At 41.4% G+C, this 18027-nt stretch overlaps 1 protein-coding gene across 1 annotated transcript in view; it reads left to right on the top strand.

Annotated features, from left to right (window-relative positions):
- Positions 1–2447: 2447 nt before the first annotated feature.
- Ism1 (isthmin 1) overlaps positions 2448–18027 on the top strand; it is an 82603-nt gene continuing 67023 nt past the window's right edge. Inside the window, exon 1 of the mRNA XM_027421669.2 lies at positions 2448–2729. Coding sequence (XP_027277470.1) covers positions 2592–2729 — 138 coding nt within the window. The 5' untranslated portion in view covers positions 2448–2591. The remainder of the gene's footprint in view (positions 2730–18027) is intronic.

Here is an 18027-nt window from a genome sequence, read left to right as displayed (position 1 = left end):
TTTATAAGAACTCACATTCCTTGCAAGAGTTTCCAAGTTTTTTTTTTCCTTGGGTCATTTTTCCTTAGGAGGAAAAAAATGTAGCTTTTGGATGAGAGGAAATGCAATTGAGGCTCACATGTGGAGACTCTGAGAGAGGGGAAAAAAAATGACAGAATAGAGCATCCCTTCCGCCCTAATCTAGACCAGCCTGCTTTGGCAACAGGAATCATTTGTCCACAGCACCACTGGGAAGGCCAGGAATGCAGCCATCCTTAACCCACTATGACTACAAGACTCTAGTTTGCCATCTTAATTTATATATTCCACCTGTGTGGTGATTCGGTTGCCTACTGCCCTTAAGTGATTCTAATTAGAAAACACACAGGGGAATCCTTATGGGATTCCAAAGCTGCTAGGATCCCCTTTGATCTCCCATCTGAGCCACCAAGGTTTATTGTTTCAATTTCTTCCCTCAGCGCTCCGGTTGACAATTATTGGTATTTTAGAGCCTGGAGATAGCAATGGGATGCCAGGCAGCCTTACAGTCGACAGCAAGCACTCTTCCCCGGGTGGGAGGCAGGGGGACCCACTCTTAAAAGAAAAGGAAAGATAGCATCGTGCACTCTATAAATAGCTGCCAGTTTATTAATGAGCTGCTGGGTTTGGCTAGATTTTTAAAGATGTTTCCAGCATTTTCAAAGAGGCAGACAGCCGGATACGAACAGATGCAAACTGCACACTGAACCACAGATAGTTAAATTCTACAAAATGCTACAGCGACCCAAGGAACGTTTGGAGTGGTGAAAGAATTTGTCTTGAGGTTTCCAAAGTAAAGGTTTAAGCTCTAAATGGAGTTTAATCAAGAACCTTCTATCCGTTTCTAGTGGTCATAGAAAGAGGTAGAAAAGAGAAGAGCGGCGCCCCGGCAAGAAAGTTTTATTTATTTAATTGCATTCACCTAGGGAGACTCTGAAGGATTTATCCTATGCTCCTAGGGTCCGGATGAGAAATGGAAATGTGTGACAAGGGCTGTGGGAACGTGTGCTCACGCTTGACTAGGGCTGGGCTCACCGGGAGGGAAGGGCTGGGCTGGCGCTGGGGAGGAAGGAGGCGGAGGGAACACAGTATAAAAGTCTCCAGCTTAAAAGAACGCTTGCCACTCGGAGCCACTTCGGGAAGGCGGGAGCCAGAGCCACGCCGGGCCAGACCCAGTTCACTCTAGCGTCGGAGGCTAGGATCACGCGCTCTCTTGGTCCATCGCCGAGCCATTCTGTTCCTCAGCTGCATCCCTTGCAAGGCATGAGTCGTTCGCCGGAGCCCGAGGCTGCAGCGCGGTCATGAGGAGGTGGCGCAGTAGCAGCGGCTGCGTTTCGGCAGCCCCCAAGTCCCCTCCAGGCGCGGCGCCCCCGGGATGAGCCCCCCAGAATAATCGAGTCTGCCAAGTCGAGAGTTACGCAGCGCCCCGCTGACGTCCGAGTGCCTCCACCGCGTCCCTTGCAGCCTCCCACGCGACACCTGCGCGCTTAAGTAGACGCGCGGACTGAATCCAACTCACCAACGTTCCTGACTCTTCAGGGCGCAGCGTGCGAGCGATCTGCGGTACCCAGTGATCGATCAGCCAGCCCAGAGCCCATCAGCTAGTGTCAAGACCCTTCCCGGACGGACAGACACTGTGCCACTCCCCCAAGCTCGCCTGCTCAAAGCCAAGGCACAGTGGCGTTTGTAGACACCTGGTTTGTCTAGCCCCTCAGTTCTCCACTCCTACAACTTCCAGCTCTACTTTGCCCACAAACTTTTCTCAGGTGGCCTAGGCGCTCCCCACTGGCCCGCAACCCCAAGCACTAGAGCGAGCAGAGGGCTAACCCCTCTGCCACAGCGACCTCGGCAGTGCACACTTAGCACAGCCGAGAAGGCGGACACAGGCGCCGGCGGGGCGCCCCCAGTTCTCCTCAAACGGTGACAACCTCGGTGACCGGGAGCCAACCCAACCGGGGACTGGGAGTGCGGGGCTACGAGGCTGGAGGTCCCCAGGAGCTCGGAGTGAGGAAGGTGGTGGCCCTGAGGGTGAGTGGCTCGGGGCAGCGGGGGCGGGGGAGCTGAAAGTGGAGGTAACTCCGGACTGCCACTGAAGCCCTCCTCCTCCCGCGCTCCTCTGGCGGCGGCTCCCGTTCCAGCTGCCGCACCGCGGCCACATCTGGGGCGCCCATGTGCGCTCGGGGGCTCGGCTGCGCCCGCCCCGCCGCCGCCCCCACAACTCCCTGGCCGCAGGGTGGACCCTGGCCTGGCTTGGGTCTCGGACAGTCCCGCGTCCCCACCGCCGCCACCCCGGACAGCGCCTGGGATTGCTCGGCCACCGGCTTGGACGTCCCCGGCCCGCGGTGGCTCCACTGTGGTGGGGGGCGGTGGCGGCTGCTCCTGCTCGCCGGACCCCGCGCGATCGGCCGAGCCAGAGTCAGCCCTGCGGGCCCGGGGAGCGGGGCCCGGCGGGGGCCGAGGCGGGAGCAGCACAGCCGGGCTCCGGGGCTCCGACTCCTCCTCCCCCGGCGCCGCCGCCTCCGCCGCCGCCGCCGCCGGCCGCGCGGGGTCCTAAAGCCGCGCGACTCAAGAGGATGGTGCGCCTGGCCGCGGAACTGCTCCTGCTGCTGGGGCTACTGCTGCTCACGCTGCATATCACGGTTCTGCGCGGATCCGGAGCCGCAGACCGGCCAGACGTGGCTGCGGGCAACGTCAGCGGGTCTCAGCTGCAGGTGAGTGCGCCGCCGGAGGGGGCGTGCGTGGTTGCGCGAAGCTGGGAGGCAGGCGAGGTACTTGCCAGGAGGCGGGTCCTCTGTTCTGCCAAAGAGCTCTTGTGCCTAGGCAACTCTGCTAAGGCAGAAGCAGCTTCTGGACTAGATGATGGGGCGGTGGCGGGGGGGGGGGGGCAGTAACGTGTGGAGACCAGGCCTGCTGCAAGGTCTGCTACCTAAAGCACTCCTTAGATCTGTCACTGGCCAGGCACCAGGAAGGGGTGTTAGGCTTGGGATACCCAAGGCCAGATGGAGGATGCTTTGTTTCTGGGTGCTTTCAGAGACTGAGTAATATGACTGGAGGCAAGGAAGGCTAGAGGTGAGATGGTACTACAGAAAGGGGCCTTATGAAATAAATCACCAAACTATTTAGGAGAACGAAGGCTGATGGGTGTGCAAGCAGTGTCAGAAGTCAAGACATAATGTCTGGAATATAGCCAGACACCCCAACCTTTCCCGTGTGATTCCTTCACCTTCTGTGCCCCTTTGTACTGTGCAAAGGTCAAGGCACCTGTGCAGATTTGGTCTGGAGTTACTTGAGACTTTGAAACTTGTAGCACAGACTTCTTGCCAGTTACCAACCCCTTCGAAAGGTCCCTTTAGTAATAGAATTCCGCTGATCCATTTCAGCTCCAAAACAGGGGAAGAGTCGAGGCCTGGGGGCATATACTGGGCCTTGAGTTGCCAGATGAATTTTGCTGAGTAAAGGTTCCCCACATGGGCTTCTCTTCTAGGACATGGGAAAGCCCTTCTCATGGTTCGAGGGATATAGCAGGTGCACACCTGGAGAACTAGTAGAAGTGAGCCGGGATTTTCTTCAGGGCACAGCCAGGATCCTCCACTCTCCAAAGAAATCAAGCCTACTAAAACTAACTATTTGCTCTACAGTTGTTGATATTTTTACATCTTTATGCTTTTTTGCAAAAAAAAATTGTTGTTGTTGAGGGGAACATTTATTTTATACAGCTCTATAGCCGGTATTTACAGTGCTACGGTTTCAAGAGTGTACGGGATTTAATTCATTTAATCTCATCATAACCCTCATGTCGACATTACCAATCTCCCTGCCTTACAGATTATGAAATCAAGGTACAGCGAGATTAAGAAACCTTTTAGAATTCACCCATTCCCACCTTTTGATTAATTATACCAAGCATGTTATCTGCCAGACTAAAGCAAGGTGACCCATACAAATGTAAGCCAGGCCTGCAAAAATACATACCTCAAACTTAGATGTTCTTGGACCCTTCTAAAAACACTCTGATTTTCTAGGAGCCTCTCACATTACCCTTTGTGTAAACCTGTACAGTGACAGATATTTCCCCATGCCAAACACTTGAAAGAATAATTCCTAATATCTTCAAGACTTCTGGAAATCATATTTTATATGTAATGCTTTCTTTCCTCATGGACCCATGAAAAGCTGTAAAAATGATGCTCTATGGAAAAGTACATTTGGCAGATTTCTTTATGAGGTGCTTGCTATCATTAGAATAATCTCCGGTTGGCCTTTTCCACCCCAACAGTAAGTTAATGAGAGAAGCGGCTGGTGGAATTAGATGGGATTCTCAAAGGGCTTTTACTGAAGAACAGCCCCACCCCCACCCCCAAGGCAGATGACATGGGAAATTTAGAAAGAGTTCTGCTCTTAGGAATATCTGGGGTCCTAAGTAGCTGCTAATCCGGTAGCTTTCGTTTATCTTGCTACAATGTTCAGTTACGGTGAGCATCCAAAGCTCCCACTTAACCAGGCCCTGTGATGACTTTAACAGCTTAGTTTGTAACTTTATGCTTTTTGTAATTTCTTCTTATAAAAGTTTTATATTCTTCCTGACCAGAGTTATTTCTTGGGCTCAAGGCAGTATGATTCAAATGGACTGAGCCAACTGAACCTGCAAAAGACATTTGTCTGCTGCCTGCAGGATGCAAAAGAATGCATTTGCTAGCAGCAGGTGTATTTGAAGACAAAACTGTAACTGCTTGATTCTTCCTGTTTTCTGGACATTTTGAATCTAATCTTAAACCCATCTAAACCATTTGATTATGCTGCAAAAGTCCTCTTAGTTATCAGAAACTCAGTGAATCCCGTACATATATTAACTTCTCTAAGTTCAAAGAAAAGAACCTCAGGAACTAGGTAATGTCACCATCCCACTGTCAAGTGGAGAAATTGAGGTTAGGCAAGTCACTCTAAAGCAGAAGAGCTAAAAGCCCCTTAATCTGTTTTTCTTATTTTATAATGTAAAGATGTATACCTTACATTTTGTATGTTGTATTTCAAATTATATATCAATATTCCAAATTCTTGGTAAACTCATAAAACTGCCTACAACAGAGGGACAACCTTTAAACAAGTTACATTTTCAAATGCACAGTTATAGTCTTGCTGTGCCAAATACCAGTGTGTGTGTGTGTGTGTGTGTGTGTGTGTGTGTGTGTGTGTGTGTGAACTAGTTATAGCTATTTGTAAACACACTTAAGAATTATTAACAAGATTTCTATGGTAGTTACAGGGAATTCTAGGAAATTGAATTGGGTGGTTGCTTTTTTTTTTTTCCTTTGTGACTGTTCCATTGCTACAGGTATGCTGCAATGAAATAGCAATAAAATGTTTTGAGCACATAATATCTCTCTGTTGGTTAGTGGGTCATAAAATATCCAGTAAGAAAGTCTCAGTTGTCAGCACTAGCTGTATAAAAATTTGTGGAACTGCCAAGTTTTATGACTTTTGACTGACATCTTATGTTTTTCTGGCATAACTTTATCTTGTACTGGTCAAATACTCTAATTCGTTTTTCATATGCCTTTAATTAAATGATAGAAGAAAATAATTATATATAATAAAAGCAGTCTGGAAGACAGAATATTTCAAAATATAGGCTTCACAGACAATAACAATTATAATCAAAATAATGCTATCTCCTTTTTAAGTGGAATTCTCATGTGCTTTATAATAAATCTCACTCAAATTTAAAATTGTGATTTTTTTTTGTAGTAAAACCCGACCTCATTAAAGCAGTGAGATTTAAGCAAGTTTAATAAAATACCAAATTGGTTATTTTTACAATAGCATGAAAGGAAACCGAACGTTGAACTTCAATGAAAAGATTTTGTTCTTGATCTGTCATCTTTACGAGCCAGCATGCTGCCTCTTTATTCGCCTGTTGCCTTCAATAAAACAGTGTAGCTTCGTGTACTCCCTGCTTTATCTGGGCCATACAGCAGTAGAAGAAAAGTCACTATTAAGTGAAGCTCCTCACAGGAACTCCAGGGGCTTGACTGTCGTCTCCTTATCCTTTGTGAATTCATTCTGAGACCTTGGTGAACACCCCAAACCCCAGATAGTGTGGAACCCTGCAAACACAGTTTCTCCTCTACATACATACACACACACCACACACACACACACACACACACACACACACACATACACACACACACACACACACACACACACACACACACACACACACACTATGATAAAGAACAAAAACTTTCAATAAGATAGATTCCATCACAGTGCACTATTTAAAACTTACAGATTAGCCATTTCAGAAATAGTCCATTTAGTATTTTTAGACTACAGTTGATTGCTGGTAACTAAAGCCAAGAAAGTGAAACAACAAAGAAGGACTGGTGTCCATCCCACAGATGAAGGTGTGGAGAGCAGAAGAGTTTGAAGTAACTTGCTCAAAGCTACACAGCTGGGGTGGGGGAAGGGCAGGCCCAGGACTTGGACTGAGACAGGCTGACTATAGAGTCCAAACTCTTGTTCCCGTCTGTCAACAAGATTTCTCCAGCTTTGATTCAAGTTAATAGGCATTTATGTTTCTTGCTTCCCAACTTGCATGCCCACTTTCCAGTCAAGCAACTGCTCTCATCATTGGAACCCTTTATAAGTGATGGATAATTGTTCCACTCCCCTACTGCTGCATAGCAAACCACTCCACAATTTAGTGGCTTAAATGCAGTCATAGTTTTATTTGCTTAGGAGTTGATAGGGCCGCATCTAGCTCTGGGCACAGATGGGCAGGTTCTTCTGCTCATCACTCCTTAAATTATTCATGTATTTAAGCCCTCTGTTGGTATGATGTGGATGAGGTAGTGCTAATGACCTCATTCATAAGTCTGATGGGTTGTTGCTCATTATCGCCCACCTGTTTTCTCCACATACCCTCTCACCGTTGTCTCCACAAGGTAGGCCCCGAGCAGCAAGCAAATGTGAGCAGGTGTAAGACCCCTTAACAAACTTTTACATCTTGGGATCAGCTTGATTCTCAGGGACAGGTTACATTACAAAGGCCTGTGTGCATCTGAAGGAATTCTTACAAATACAATATGGATCTTTAGTTTTATGGGCTTTGTAGATGTCTTGGCCAACCTGCTTTGTTTATGCTACTTTGGGCCCTATAGTAGCTGGCTGGCTTACATGTATTCAACTCCCAATCTTTTCCCTAATGACCCTTTTTTAAAGTTTATAAAAAAAATCTTTAAAATACACTCTGTTCAAATATGTTTGTAGTTAAACTATTCTAGAACAGCAGTCTACTCTGAAGTTATTTCTGGGTTTTCAATATATAACTATTTTTTTGGCCCAAAAGAATAACCAGTTGTCTTGTCAGACTTGGTAAATCCTCCACTTTGTCATATACTAGGCTTTCCACATATATAAGTCTGATTTGTCACACATCTGTTCATGCACATATATTACTGTGTTTTGTGTAATGTAGTTATATAAGATGTTTTAATAGGATTAATATCCTGTTTTGTTTTGTTTCAAGTATATGGGTCAGTGACATAACTCAGCAGGTAAAGGCTTTTGCCACCAAGCCAGAGGACCTCTGAGAATATTAGTTCACCTCAGGGACTCATATTTTCGAAGTTGAAAACCAGCTCCCCATAAGTTTTCCTCTGACCTCCAAAAGTATGCTGTGGTGTGTGAATTCACATGCCCACCCCACACACAGACACACTCTATACACACTTTCACACATGCTCTCTCTCTCTCTCTCTCTCTCTCTCTCTCTCTCTCTCTCTCTCTCACACACACACACACACACAGAGAGAGAGAGAGAGAGACCAATTGATGTTAAAAACAATTCTTGAAAATTTATATTAAATATATCCCAGTGAACTTTTATAGAGCTGTTTTGTTTTAAATTACTAAAAGTCTAATGAGAAATATTTTAAATGTCTTACTGCTTTCACCTCTCCCATTTAAGGACAAACAGAGATGTCTTTTTCTTGAGAAAGCCTTTATGTTTGTTTTTATCAAAATTGGTTTCTTAATTGAAAACTATTTTTTCATACAATATATTCTGACCATGGTTTCCCCTTCCCACCTCCCCACTCATCCAATTCTGTGACTTCTTTCTCTCTCTCTTTAGGAAACAAACATGAAAATTTTTAAAATTGGGTTTTTTTTTAAACATTTTTGTTTTATAGATTATTTTCTTGGTTTGAATGCTTTTGAGAATAGGTATTAGTTTTTGTTGTGTTCATCAGTTTTGTTCTAGAATCTAGAAAAGCAACACTTAGCAATACCTGCTTGAAAGTGTTTGTTTGCCCTTTGTGTATATATGGAAGCTGGCATTGCACTTGGGTAGTATCCTTACACACTCACAGCAAGGATTCGATTTTCTTTCATTTTTTTCACTAGCACTTTAAATAATAAAAATTGAATACCAAGTAAAATAATTTAAGAATACACTTAAAATCCTCGTAAGCTTGCTATCTCCTTGACTGGAACCTCTGATTCATAGTCTAGGTGATTCCACTGTCAATGGCCTATTTAAATTATGTAAGATATCTTTAGTTGCTTACAGTAATTTATGTTTCTATTCTCAAATAAATTTTAATTTTAATAGTAAAAGGTTTATACATAATTAAGCATTTTCAACTGTCCCAAGTTCTTTGAAATGTATATTCTCATGTATACTATACAATGCCTTATATAAGACCTATAGGACCTAGATTGTTAATTGTGTTATATAAGCCCCCATACCTTGAGTTATCTGATGATCCCTGAAGTAAAATAACTATGGTCTTACCCTGCCATTGTACCTTTTTCTCTTCTTGTTACTATACTTCTGTACATTTTAAAATTTACATTTCTATAATCCATAGTGTTAAGACATAAATGTCAAAAAAAAGATATAAATGTCTTTGGGGTATTGTAGTTTTATTGAGGTGAAATTTCCCATTAATCTCTTTTATTGCATGTATATTAAAATGTTTTGTTTTTTAAGTTATTACTCTGAATCCTTTTGGGGGTTCTTTGGAGGGGACATTTATTTGTGTATAGTTTTCAACCTTGAGTTTCAAGCTTTTTCTGCTTTCAATATATTGAATATCTAATATTGATGAGCTCTGCCTCAATTTTCTTTATCTATGAAATCAATAAATTAACCATTTATAATTACTTTATTACTGATAAATTAGAAGATATATTTTGCAGGGTATTTGTTGTTCTTAAAATTCTGATTATTTCTTCACACCTACCATCAGCTTATCTGTGTGACTCTAGCATGAAAGCTAACCTCTCTATAATTATAAACTAGTGTCATTTTGAAGACTAGCAAAGTGCTTTATCAGAGATTGGGACTGAACACTTAGAATTCAAATCTATTCATCTTGTTCACTTTCCCTCAAATTATGGAAGCTATGTGTCCTATTTCTATTACTTTAAAAATCCTAAAAATGTACTTTTGCTCACACATGCCTATCAATGCTAAAAGTGAGTCAGTACTTGTAACTTACATACCCTACAAGACAGTATTCTGATTCCTTTTTTTGTCTTATCTGTAGGTTGTCTCTAAATTTTTTAATTATATTTTCTGAACTTTTAGTATTGGGATTTTCCATTTTTTTCTTTTTCCTTTCGCTTTTTATTACACCTGGTGATCAATTGTTACCAATTTTATTGTGCTCTCAAGAATTATTTTGCTTTAATGTCAAAATGTCTTTAATTCTTTTCTGCTGCTTCATAGATCTCATATTTTCTTTTTTTATGTTACTGAATACATTCTTTAGGAAGTGTTTCTATAAACAGCTTATCAACTACAAAAGTCTCCAAGAACTTACATTTTCAGACACCTTTATTTGGTCCTTATATGTAATGCCAATTTGGCAGCTGGCTGAGTTATATTGTTTACTCTCAGAATTTTGAAGATATTATTCACTTTATTATGCTATTTTATGTTTCATGGGAAAGTTTAATAGCATTTCTTAGCATTTGAAACATGGTAGGCAAGGGCTCTAGCACTGTAAGGAACCCTTGATCCACTAAAAAACAAAGTTGAAGTTTTTAAGATTTTCCTCTTTACTCGTGATATTCATAAATTTCATCAGGTTGTGCTTTTAGAGTCAGGGATTGGCTGAGTTTTTTTCAGCTTATGGCATATACACCCTTTCCATGTGAAGCCCCAAGCTTGTACTCTGCTCAGAAAAATTTTGTTTATTATCCATGTACTATTCTTCTGGGACTCTTATCCAAGTGTGAGGCTAATATGGAGATTTCAAGGTCTGCCTTCAGTGTCTCCTTTCCCTTCCATGCTTTTACCTTTGTTTTGGGAACATGCTTTGCATCCTGGCTCCATCTTCTTAGGTAATTTATCCAGTAGCTGCTCATACCTGAGCTGCCATAGTGAATGCCAGGTGGAAACGTCACATCCAAACACTCTGAAAGCAGTGCTTTCCCTCTAGTCCATGGGCCCTCCCCAAAGTCTACAGCCCCTTCTCATCTTACTTCATCCTCTCCCACTTCTCCACTTCCTTTCTCCTCATTTTCCTTCCTGTCCCATTGTCTTCCCTCTCCCTCCTTCTTTCTCTCTAAAAAAGTCTTTAAAACAATGTGTGATTTGCATGCAATAAAATGAATGAACTTCAAGGATTACGTTGCATTTTTGGTAGCTGTATGTGGTCATATAGCTGCCATCAAATATAGCATTCCCTATCACCCTCGAAGGTTTCAAGTGACTGTACCTTGGTAAACAGTTCGTCCTTCTCCTGATATCCACCTGATATTAGCTTTGCCTGTCCCACTGCTCACACACTTAGAATTGTACTGTGAACGTTTTTCTATGTATTTGTTATGTTTTACTTAATGTACTATTTTGAGATTCTTTGAAAAAGTGTATCAGTAGATTTCCCTCCTTTAATACTGAGTGATTTCCACCATGTAGTTATTCCATGATTTTGTTTATCCACTCCCCATCAATGGATGTTTAGAGAGTTTCCAAATCTTCATATAGTATAGGTAAGATATGTTAGTACCATACGTCCTTTTATAAACAAATGTTTTCATTTCTTGTAAGTAGATATCTAGTAATTAAAATTAAATTGTTCCTGATATTATTCAATATTTTTTCTCAAGGTCAAAGTTTTCTGAAGCCTGTTCTTCTATTCACTCAACCCTGAAGTATCTCACTTTTGATGGGTTGTCATTGTATTATGTCTATTAGAAGCCTGTCTCCCCTCCCAGGTGATTTTCCTGTTTCTGAGAACATCTCATTATAATTTAAAGAGGAAAAAAGGTGAACATAGATGCTTGGCTGGTCATGTTGAACTGAAACGCTATAATTTTATTTCTTGAAACAAAAGATCTACTCTTTATGCAAGCTCTTAATCATTTCCTCTCAGCCATGATCTAAAAAGTATATTGATCTTTGGGTTAGAATCATGTCCTGAAAATTGTCTGTTATTAGAGAATATTACATCTGGGGTGTCAAACCTCCAAATGAACCCCAAAACCTCTTCTTTTGTGTCATTCAAATACTGTTAGACCTCATTTTCAGAACATTCTTACTTTGATATGCCTTTAGGTCCCTTGAACTGTAATGTAATTCCATATTCACTTTTATCTCCCCAGTGTTTATAGGTAGGTACCCACTCTCTTTCCAAGAAATGTTGTACACAGGTTTGAAGATTATTGTGAATCAGTCCTCTCTCTGCTCCAATTTCAGTCATCTGTTGCTTTCACACATCGTCTTTGGATTTGTTTTATAATATTTTAGTGCTTTCTTTGGTTATATTTTTCCTCACAGCTTCTAAGACCACTCTTCTCTTGCAAATTGGATTGGTGGTGACAAAGTCCCTGTCTTCAATGATAGTAAAGAAAGCCTCTCTATCTGTGTTAGTCGGGATTCTCTAGAGCAGTGGCTCTCAACATGTGAGTTGCGACCCTTTTTGGGAGAGGGACAGACATTTGATAAGAGTCAACTACGTCCATGCATAGATGCAGATATTTAGATTTCTATTCATAACAGTAACAAAACTATAGTTATAAAGTAACAACAAAAATAATTTTATGGTTGAGGGTCACCACAACATGAGAAACTGTAATAAAGGATTGCAGCATTTGGAAGGTTGAGAACCACTGCTTTTAGAGGAACATATATAACATTATGTATATACAATATATATGTTATATAGGTATATTTAATAAGTCCTACATCAAATGATCCCAGTATTTAAAAATTACTCAGAGGTGTGTCCAGCAATTTGGGTATTTAGTTAATTTCAGATGTAGTCAAGTTGACAACCAAAAATAACCATCACATTCCCTATCCTTTGCCCCGAAACAGATTATTTGGCGGCTAAGACAGGAGTGTCTGGTTAATCTTGTATTACATGCCATGAGTTCAAAGCAATGACAAAGTAGTATGTTGTTGAGGAAAAAAATAGTCTCATTTTGCATCTTTTAAAGCCTTATATATGAAGTTCAAACAAACTGCAGATATAAAATACATAAAATTGTCTTCTGGGGTGGAAATATGTCTCAGCAGTTAAGAGCACTTGCTGCTTTTGCAGAGGACCTGGGTTTGGTTCCAAGCACCTACATGTCATGTCCCAACCATTTGTAACTCCAGTTCTAAGGGATCTGACACCCTCTTCTGGCTTTCAAGGGCACCAGGCCACCCACATGGTGCACATACATACACACAGGTAAAATACTCAAGTGCATAAAATAGAAAAGAAAGAAAAACAACTTACTGTCTTCTGTGAATATTGGTCAAGAAGCAAGATCAAGTGCTGTGCCAATCAAGCCAACACGTTTATGTCCAGCCTTCCTCTTAGTGCTGAGTATCAGCACTACTTTCCTAATAATGTGCTCTTATGTCCCTTCCCTTCCCTTCCCTTCCCTTCCCTTCCCTTCCCTTCCCTTCCCTTCCCTTCCCTTCCCTTCCTTTCCCTTCCCTTCCCTTCCTGCATTCTTCTCTTCTAGGAATTCTGGGAGTCTTATCTGGGAAGTATCTCAGGTTTGCTTTTGGAAGACCCAAAACTAAATGATATACTATACACCTAAATATTAGTCACTGGGGTGACTTCTGTCTACCTAGCCCCAGAGTAGAACACAACTGGAAAGACAGCAAAGCTTCCATGAGACACCTCTGTTTGTTGTCAGTTACAGTAATAAAGATTGTAAGCCTTAGAAAGGGCTGTGCAGTAATAGTATCCAATGTCTCATACCTTCCCACAGATAGGAAAATTCATGGATAGCAAAGATCAGAATTAAGTAAAAAGTTCAAATTCCCTGTGGCCCATTTTCCCTTGAAAAATTAACCCCCGTAGACATTTACTACTTTAAATGAGAGGATGAATGAGAAAGGGAACTCCTCAGAGTTCTGTGTGCTTGTCATCTAATGCCTGACAAGGCAGGGCAGGGTGCCTTGATAAATAATGCCAACTCCCCAAACACAGACCAACAGATGTCACTGCAAAGTTATTTCTGTAAACTTAGCAGAAGTGAAAACAGAGGGTTAATGACTCCTTCTTCCTGTTGGTGTTGACCTTTGCCCATCTTAGTAAAGCCAGCCATCTTGCATAAAGTGCCATCTGTGACTAGCATCCCTCTGTGAGAGAGCTGCCTTCTTGTTCTTCCTGGAAGACACACTGAAGCAAGACCCCTGAAACTGAACTTATGACTTCAAGTCTGGGTCCCTGAGCTGTTGGGCTTACAATCTAGAGCAATCCAATCTCTAGGTACTCAATATCAGTGACCTGGAAAATAAGAAAAAAGAATATAGACATAGAAGGCAATAGGCCAGGCCATTTCCTGCTGGACACTACATATCTATTTTTAAACAACAAGGTATGGCGAGAATGTACATGAAGGATGCAGGAATCTGGAAGCCCTTCTCACACCAAGCATCCAAACAAAATACTTATAAATGATTCACACACACACACACACACACACACCATACTTAAGCTCAAAGCTACCTTTGGAGATGAACAATGAAAAGAAGGGAATTAGTCATCTTATTACTTTCTAAAATTGAAAAGCAATGAACTGTAGATATTTAACATGACTATTTTGACAATGTAGACACCTGTGAGAACATCATCATCATTAAGGTAATAAATTTCTAGACATTTCTTTGTACCCTTAGCGGTATCTAGAAAGCTCTAGGCAGCCACTGACTGGCCTTTATCATTATAGATTCATTTTATATTTCCTTGATTCTTTGTTAATACATTCATATACATGATACAGCTTCTTTACTCACATAATGAATTCGGCAATTATACTTGTTCTTTTTACTGTTAATTAGCATTCTATTGAATGGCTCCATCTACAGTATGCTAATCCATTGGCCCACTGAAATACATTTAAGTTGTTTCCTATTTGGGAACTATTAAAATAGAAATACTGTGAACATTTCTGTAAACATATGCTTTCATTTCTGTTGGGTGTATATTTAGGAGAAAAATGGTTGGGTCATATGGATGTTGCATGTTTAACTTATTAAGAAATCTTGCCAATATTTTTAATGCACTTGCATGATGTGCTTAGGATCCACAACAACCCTGTGGCACCTTTGAAGAACTTCACAGAGTTTGGAAGTTGAATTCTAGAAAGATATTTTCCTCAATTAAAATATCAGTATTTGCCTTCCAATGTATCATAAGAATCTGAAGGAGAAAAGAAAATCCTGAACCTTGAGAAGAGTTTTTCCTTTCCTTTCATGACAACCAAAGTACAAAATCCCATATGACTCCTACCCAGGTGACATAATGACAGTGATATAGTTGTCACTATAGAGTGAGGATGAGGAATAAAAGATTGGTACAGGACCAGAAAACAGATTAGAAATGTGGCCAAGCTTCATGTGTGCTTTGCTGCTGTCCAAAGTGCCTTCCTCATCAACCTACCCATTTCCTGTAGGACAACGAATTGAGAAAAGCAAGGGAATGCTTTCTATCTCAACTGAGTTGTGACTTAAAGTCCAATATGAATTGTGAGCTCAGAATGAATCAGCCAGGTGGATTACTATGACGCTTTAACTTCTAGGAAGCAGAAATAATAAGAATTTAAAGACAGACAATCTTAAAAAACAGACTGAGGAAATATTAACATGGGCTCCTTTTCTGGCCAAGATGCATGTTAGAACAGCATGGAGTGTGTCAGACTCCAACAGAATTCTGATTATGAGGGCAGGGAGTGCCCTTTTATATGGAAGGCGACCCATCTACTTTCTGAGTGTTGGTCAAATGCAGTCATGGCCCAGATGCCCACAGGAGAAACCCAGGATGACTTTGCAGCCCATGTACCCAGAATGCTGTGAACCAGTAGCATCTCCTTGTGTCCATTCCAGAATCCCTGAATCTGAACCTACATTTTGACAAGGTTTCTAGCTTGTCAAAATGGGTATATCACAATTCAAGAAGCACTCACTAGTCCAGAGGTGTGCTTCTGAACACCCAGAAAGCAAGTAGTATAGATTCTATATTATTCAGCTAACAATGTTACAGGATTAATTGCACATAAAGCTCAGTAGCCTACAACAATTAGCATGTATCTGCACTTTCACTGGCCACTGGGTCAGCTAGAGTTCAGACCTGGGCAAGTACCTCCACAAGTCCTGGATCAGGTTTGCATTTGCTCCATGAGACTTCCACTTCTCTGGGCCCAGATGTCTTCCTTCTAAACCTGTATCTCATGGTGATAAGAACATTCAGAAAGGCAAAAAATAGGCATGTGTGTGGTACACATTTAGTCCCTTGCTTGGGCTAAACTTATTAACATCCCATCAACCAAATCAAATCACAGGGTCCCACAGAGTGGCCAAAGAGTGGCTGATTCTGGTTCTGTTTCTTAAGAATATACCCTAAGCAAAAGCACTTGCCTCTGCTTCCATTCAGTGAAACTGAACAAAATAGCTACATCACTGGGAATTTATAATGTTGTAATGACTTTCGTGTCACATAGTAAAGTTTTAGTGTATACGTGGTAGTACAGAGAATTCTGTGACCTTGAACAAATCACACCAAGTCTCTGAACTTCATTTTCTCATTGGGAAAAAGGTGATCTGGTGGGGAAATGGAGCTCTATTACTCTGTAAACTTCACTCCCAAAGCCGATGGTGGTAATAATGGTGATATGAAAGCTAACACAGAGCACTTACCTGTGGTAGGCATTGCTGTTGGCACTTGATGTGTGTTTCCTCCTTTTCTTCACTGTGTCACAAGTTCATCTTCTCGTGGCCTTTCAGGAACAAATGATCAAGATTTTAGACAGTACTCCCTATCCAACGGTGTTGCCATACTTTCTTTTATAGTTCTAGCACTACCTTGTGGCTATCTAACCAACTTGTGGGCCACTCTGAATCCATATCCTTTTCTGCTATATTTGCTCTGTCTTTAACTCCCTTGTAGCTCCAAAGAAGTTTATTTTTGTTTTCAATGGACTGTCTTTCATTTATTGAGCACAACTTGTATTCTATTACACATTAGCTGTTCTTTCTTTGTGATTCAACTATGAATTTGTAACCAACTTCACTTAAATTTCCCACATAATTCATTCATTTGGTAGTAGTCACAGAATTCATCATTGACTAAAGTATAGGGAGAAAAAAAACTTCTATTTTGTGCTGCTAGAGATTGACCCTAAGGCCATGCACATAATAGACAAGCACTCTACCATAGAATGACATCCCCCACACACACACAACTCACCCCCTAAAAAAAAAAAGACATAAGGGAATGTGTGATCACTGAAAATGTAAAACCACTACACTATCCCACTGGAATGGTAAAATGAAGAAAATAATCCTTGTAGGTACTAAGTGTTGGTAATAATGTTGAGCAACCCAGTGGTCCAGTGGGAGTATAGACTGATATAAACATTGTGGGAAGTGGTTTTTCCAAAACAACTAACTGAAAACAAAATCTCTTCATACCACTGCCCCATCAGTTCTACCCTGATGAGATATTCACAGTCAATGCACTTAAAGACTGGGAGAAGAATAGTCAAAACATCATTAAACTCATCTCAACCTCAAGCCAGCCCAAATGACATGAATAGTAGAATAAATAGGAAGGCAATAGAGCACATGCTTAGAATGAATGAACAATAGCTACACCCAGGGTGTAGGTTTATTGGTATAGTGCTTTGTGAAAGAAGTCAATCACAAAACACTATCAGCTATATAGTCCTATCTATATTAACATCAAAACCATGACAAATGAGTATATGAAAGTGGAAGGGAGGGCACAGGCGGAAGGAGGCCAGAGGTTACCCTTGTCAAGAAAGTGCCTAGGATGGCTGCTCCCTCTGAGTACTGGTTGTGTTCTCTGTTGATATGAATGCTAGTTACACAAGTGGCCTCCATCCATGAATTTTGCTGAACTATGGATATACAATACCATGTGAATATCATACTCAGTTACAAATATAGTCAAGAAAACAGCAAGAAGGGAAAACAGTGTAGAGACGGGCTCAGTCCCTACATTCCCTGCCGTATGCTGCCCTGCAAGCTGGGGTCTCTACATTTTAATGAATGTAGACTAGTTTGTGTGTTATGGGGGTGCTCCTCTGCATTCGAGGCCCAGTGCTATTGTTAGGACATCAAAGACCAACTGCTGACTAAGATACTGTTCTTATGAAAAGAGTGACCAGCAAATTTACTGCTTGACTTCATTCCCTTTAAATGAAGCTGGCCCCATGGTACCCTTTGAAAGCTCAATTGTGGACATACATCTTCTTTATAGGACATTGTGTACAATAAAAAGAAGCAATAACTTCAGATAATAAAAAATACCTTTGAGAGTTCTGTGAGATGGGAATTCCATTTAATAATATCACTGTGGTTACATACTCCCAAACCTACTGAACGCCAGCCATTGGCCCAAGAGCCTTCTATTTGACAGAGAAGCTCTTTTGAACTAATTGACTTATTATATTCATGCCCCAATCATTTCCTTAGGTTCTGTAAGATCTTGGGAATAAAACAGGATTATTTACTCCTGAGGGCCA

The sequence above is a fragment of the Cricetulus griseus genome, chromosome 6 (genome assembly GCF_003668045.3).
Source record: "Cricetulus griseus strain 17A/GY chromosome 6, alternate assembly CriGri-PICRH-1.0, whole genome shotgun sequence".
Taxonomy (NCBI): Eukaryota; Metazoa; Chordata; class Mammalia; order Rodentia; family Cricetidae; genus Cricetulus; species Cricetulus griseus.
This window is presented reverse-complemented; position numbering and strand designations above follow the sequence as displayed.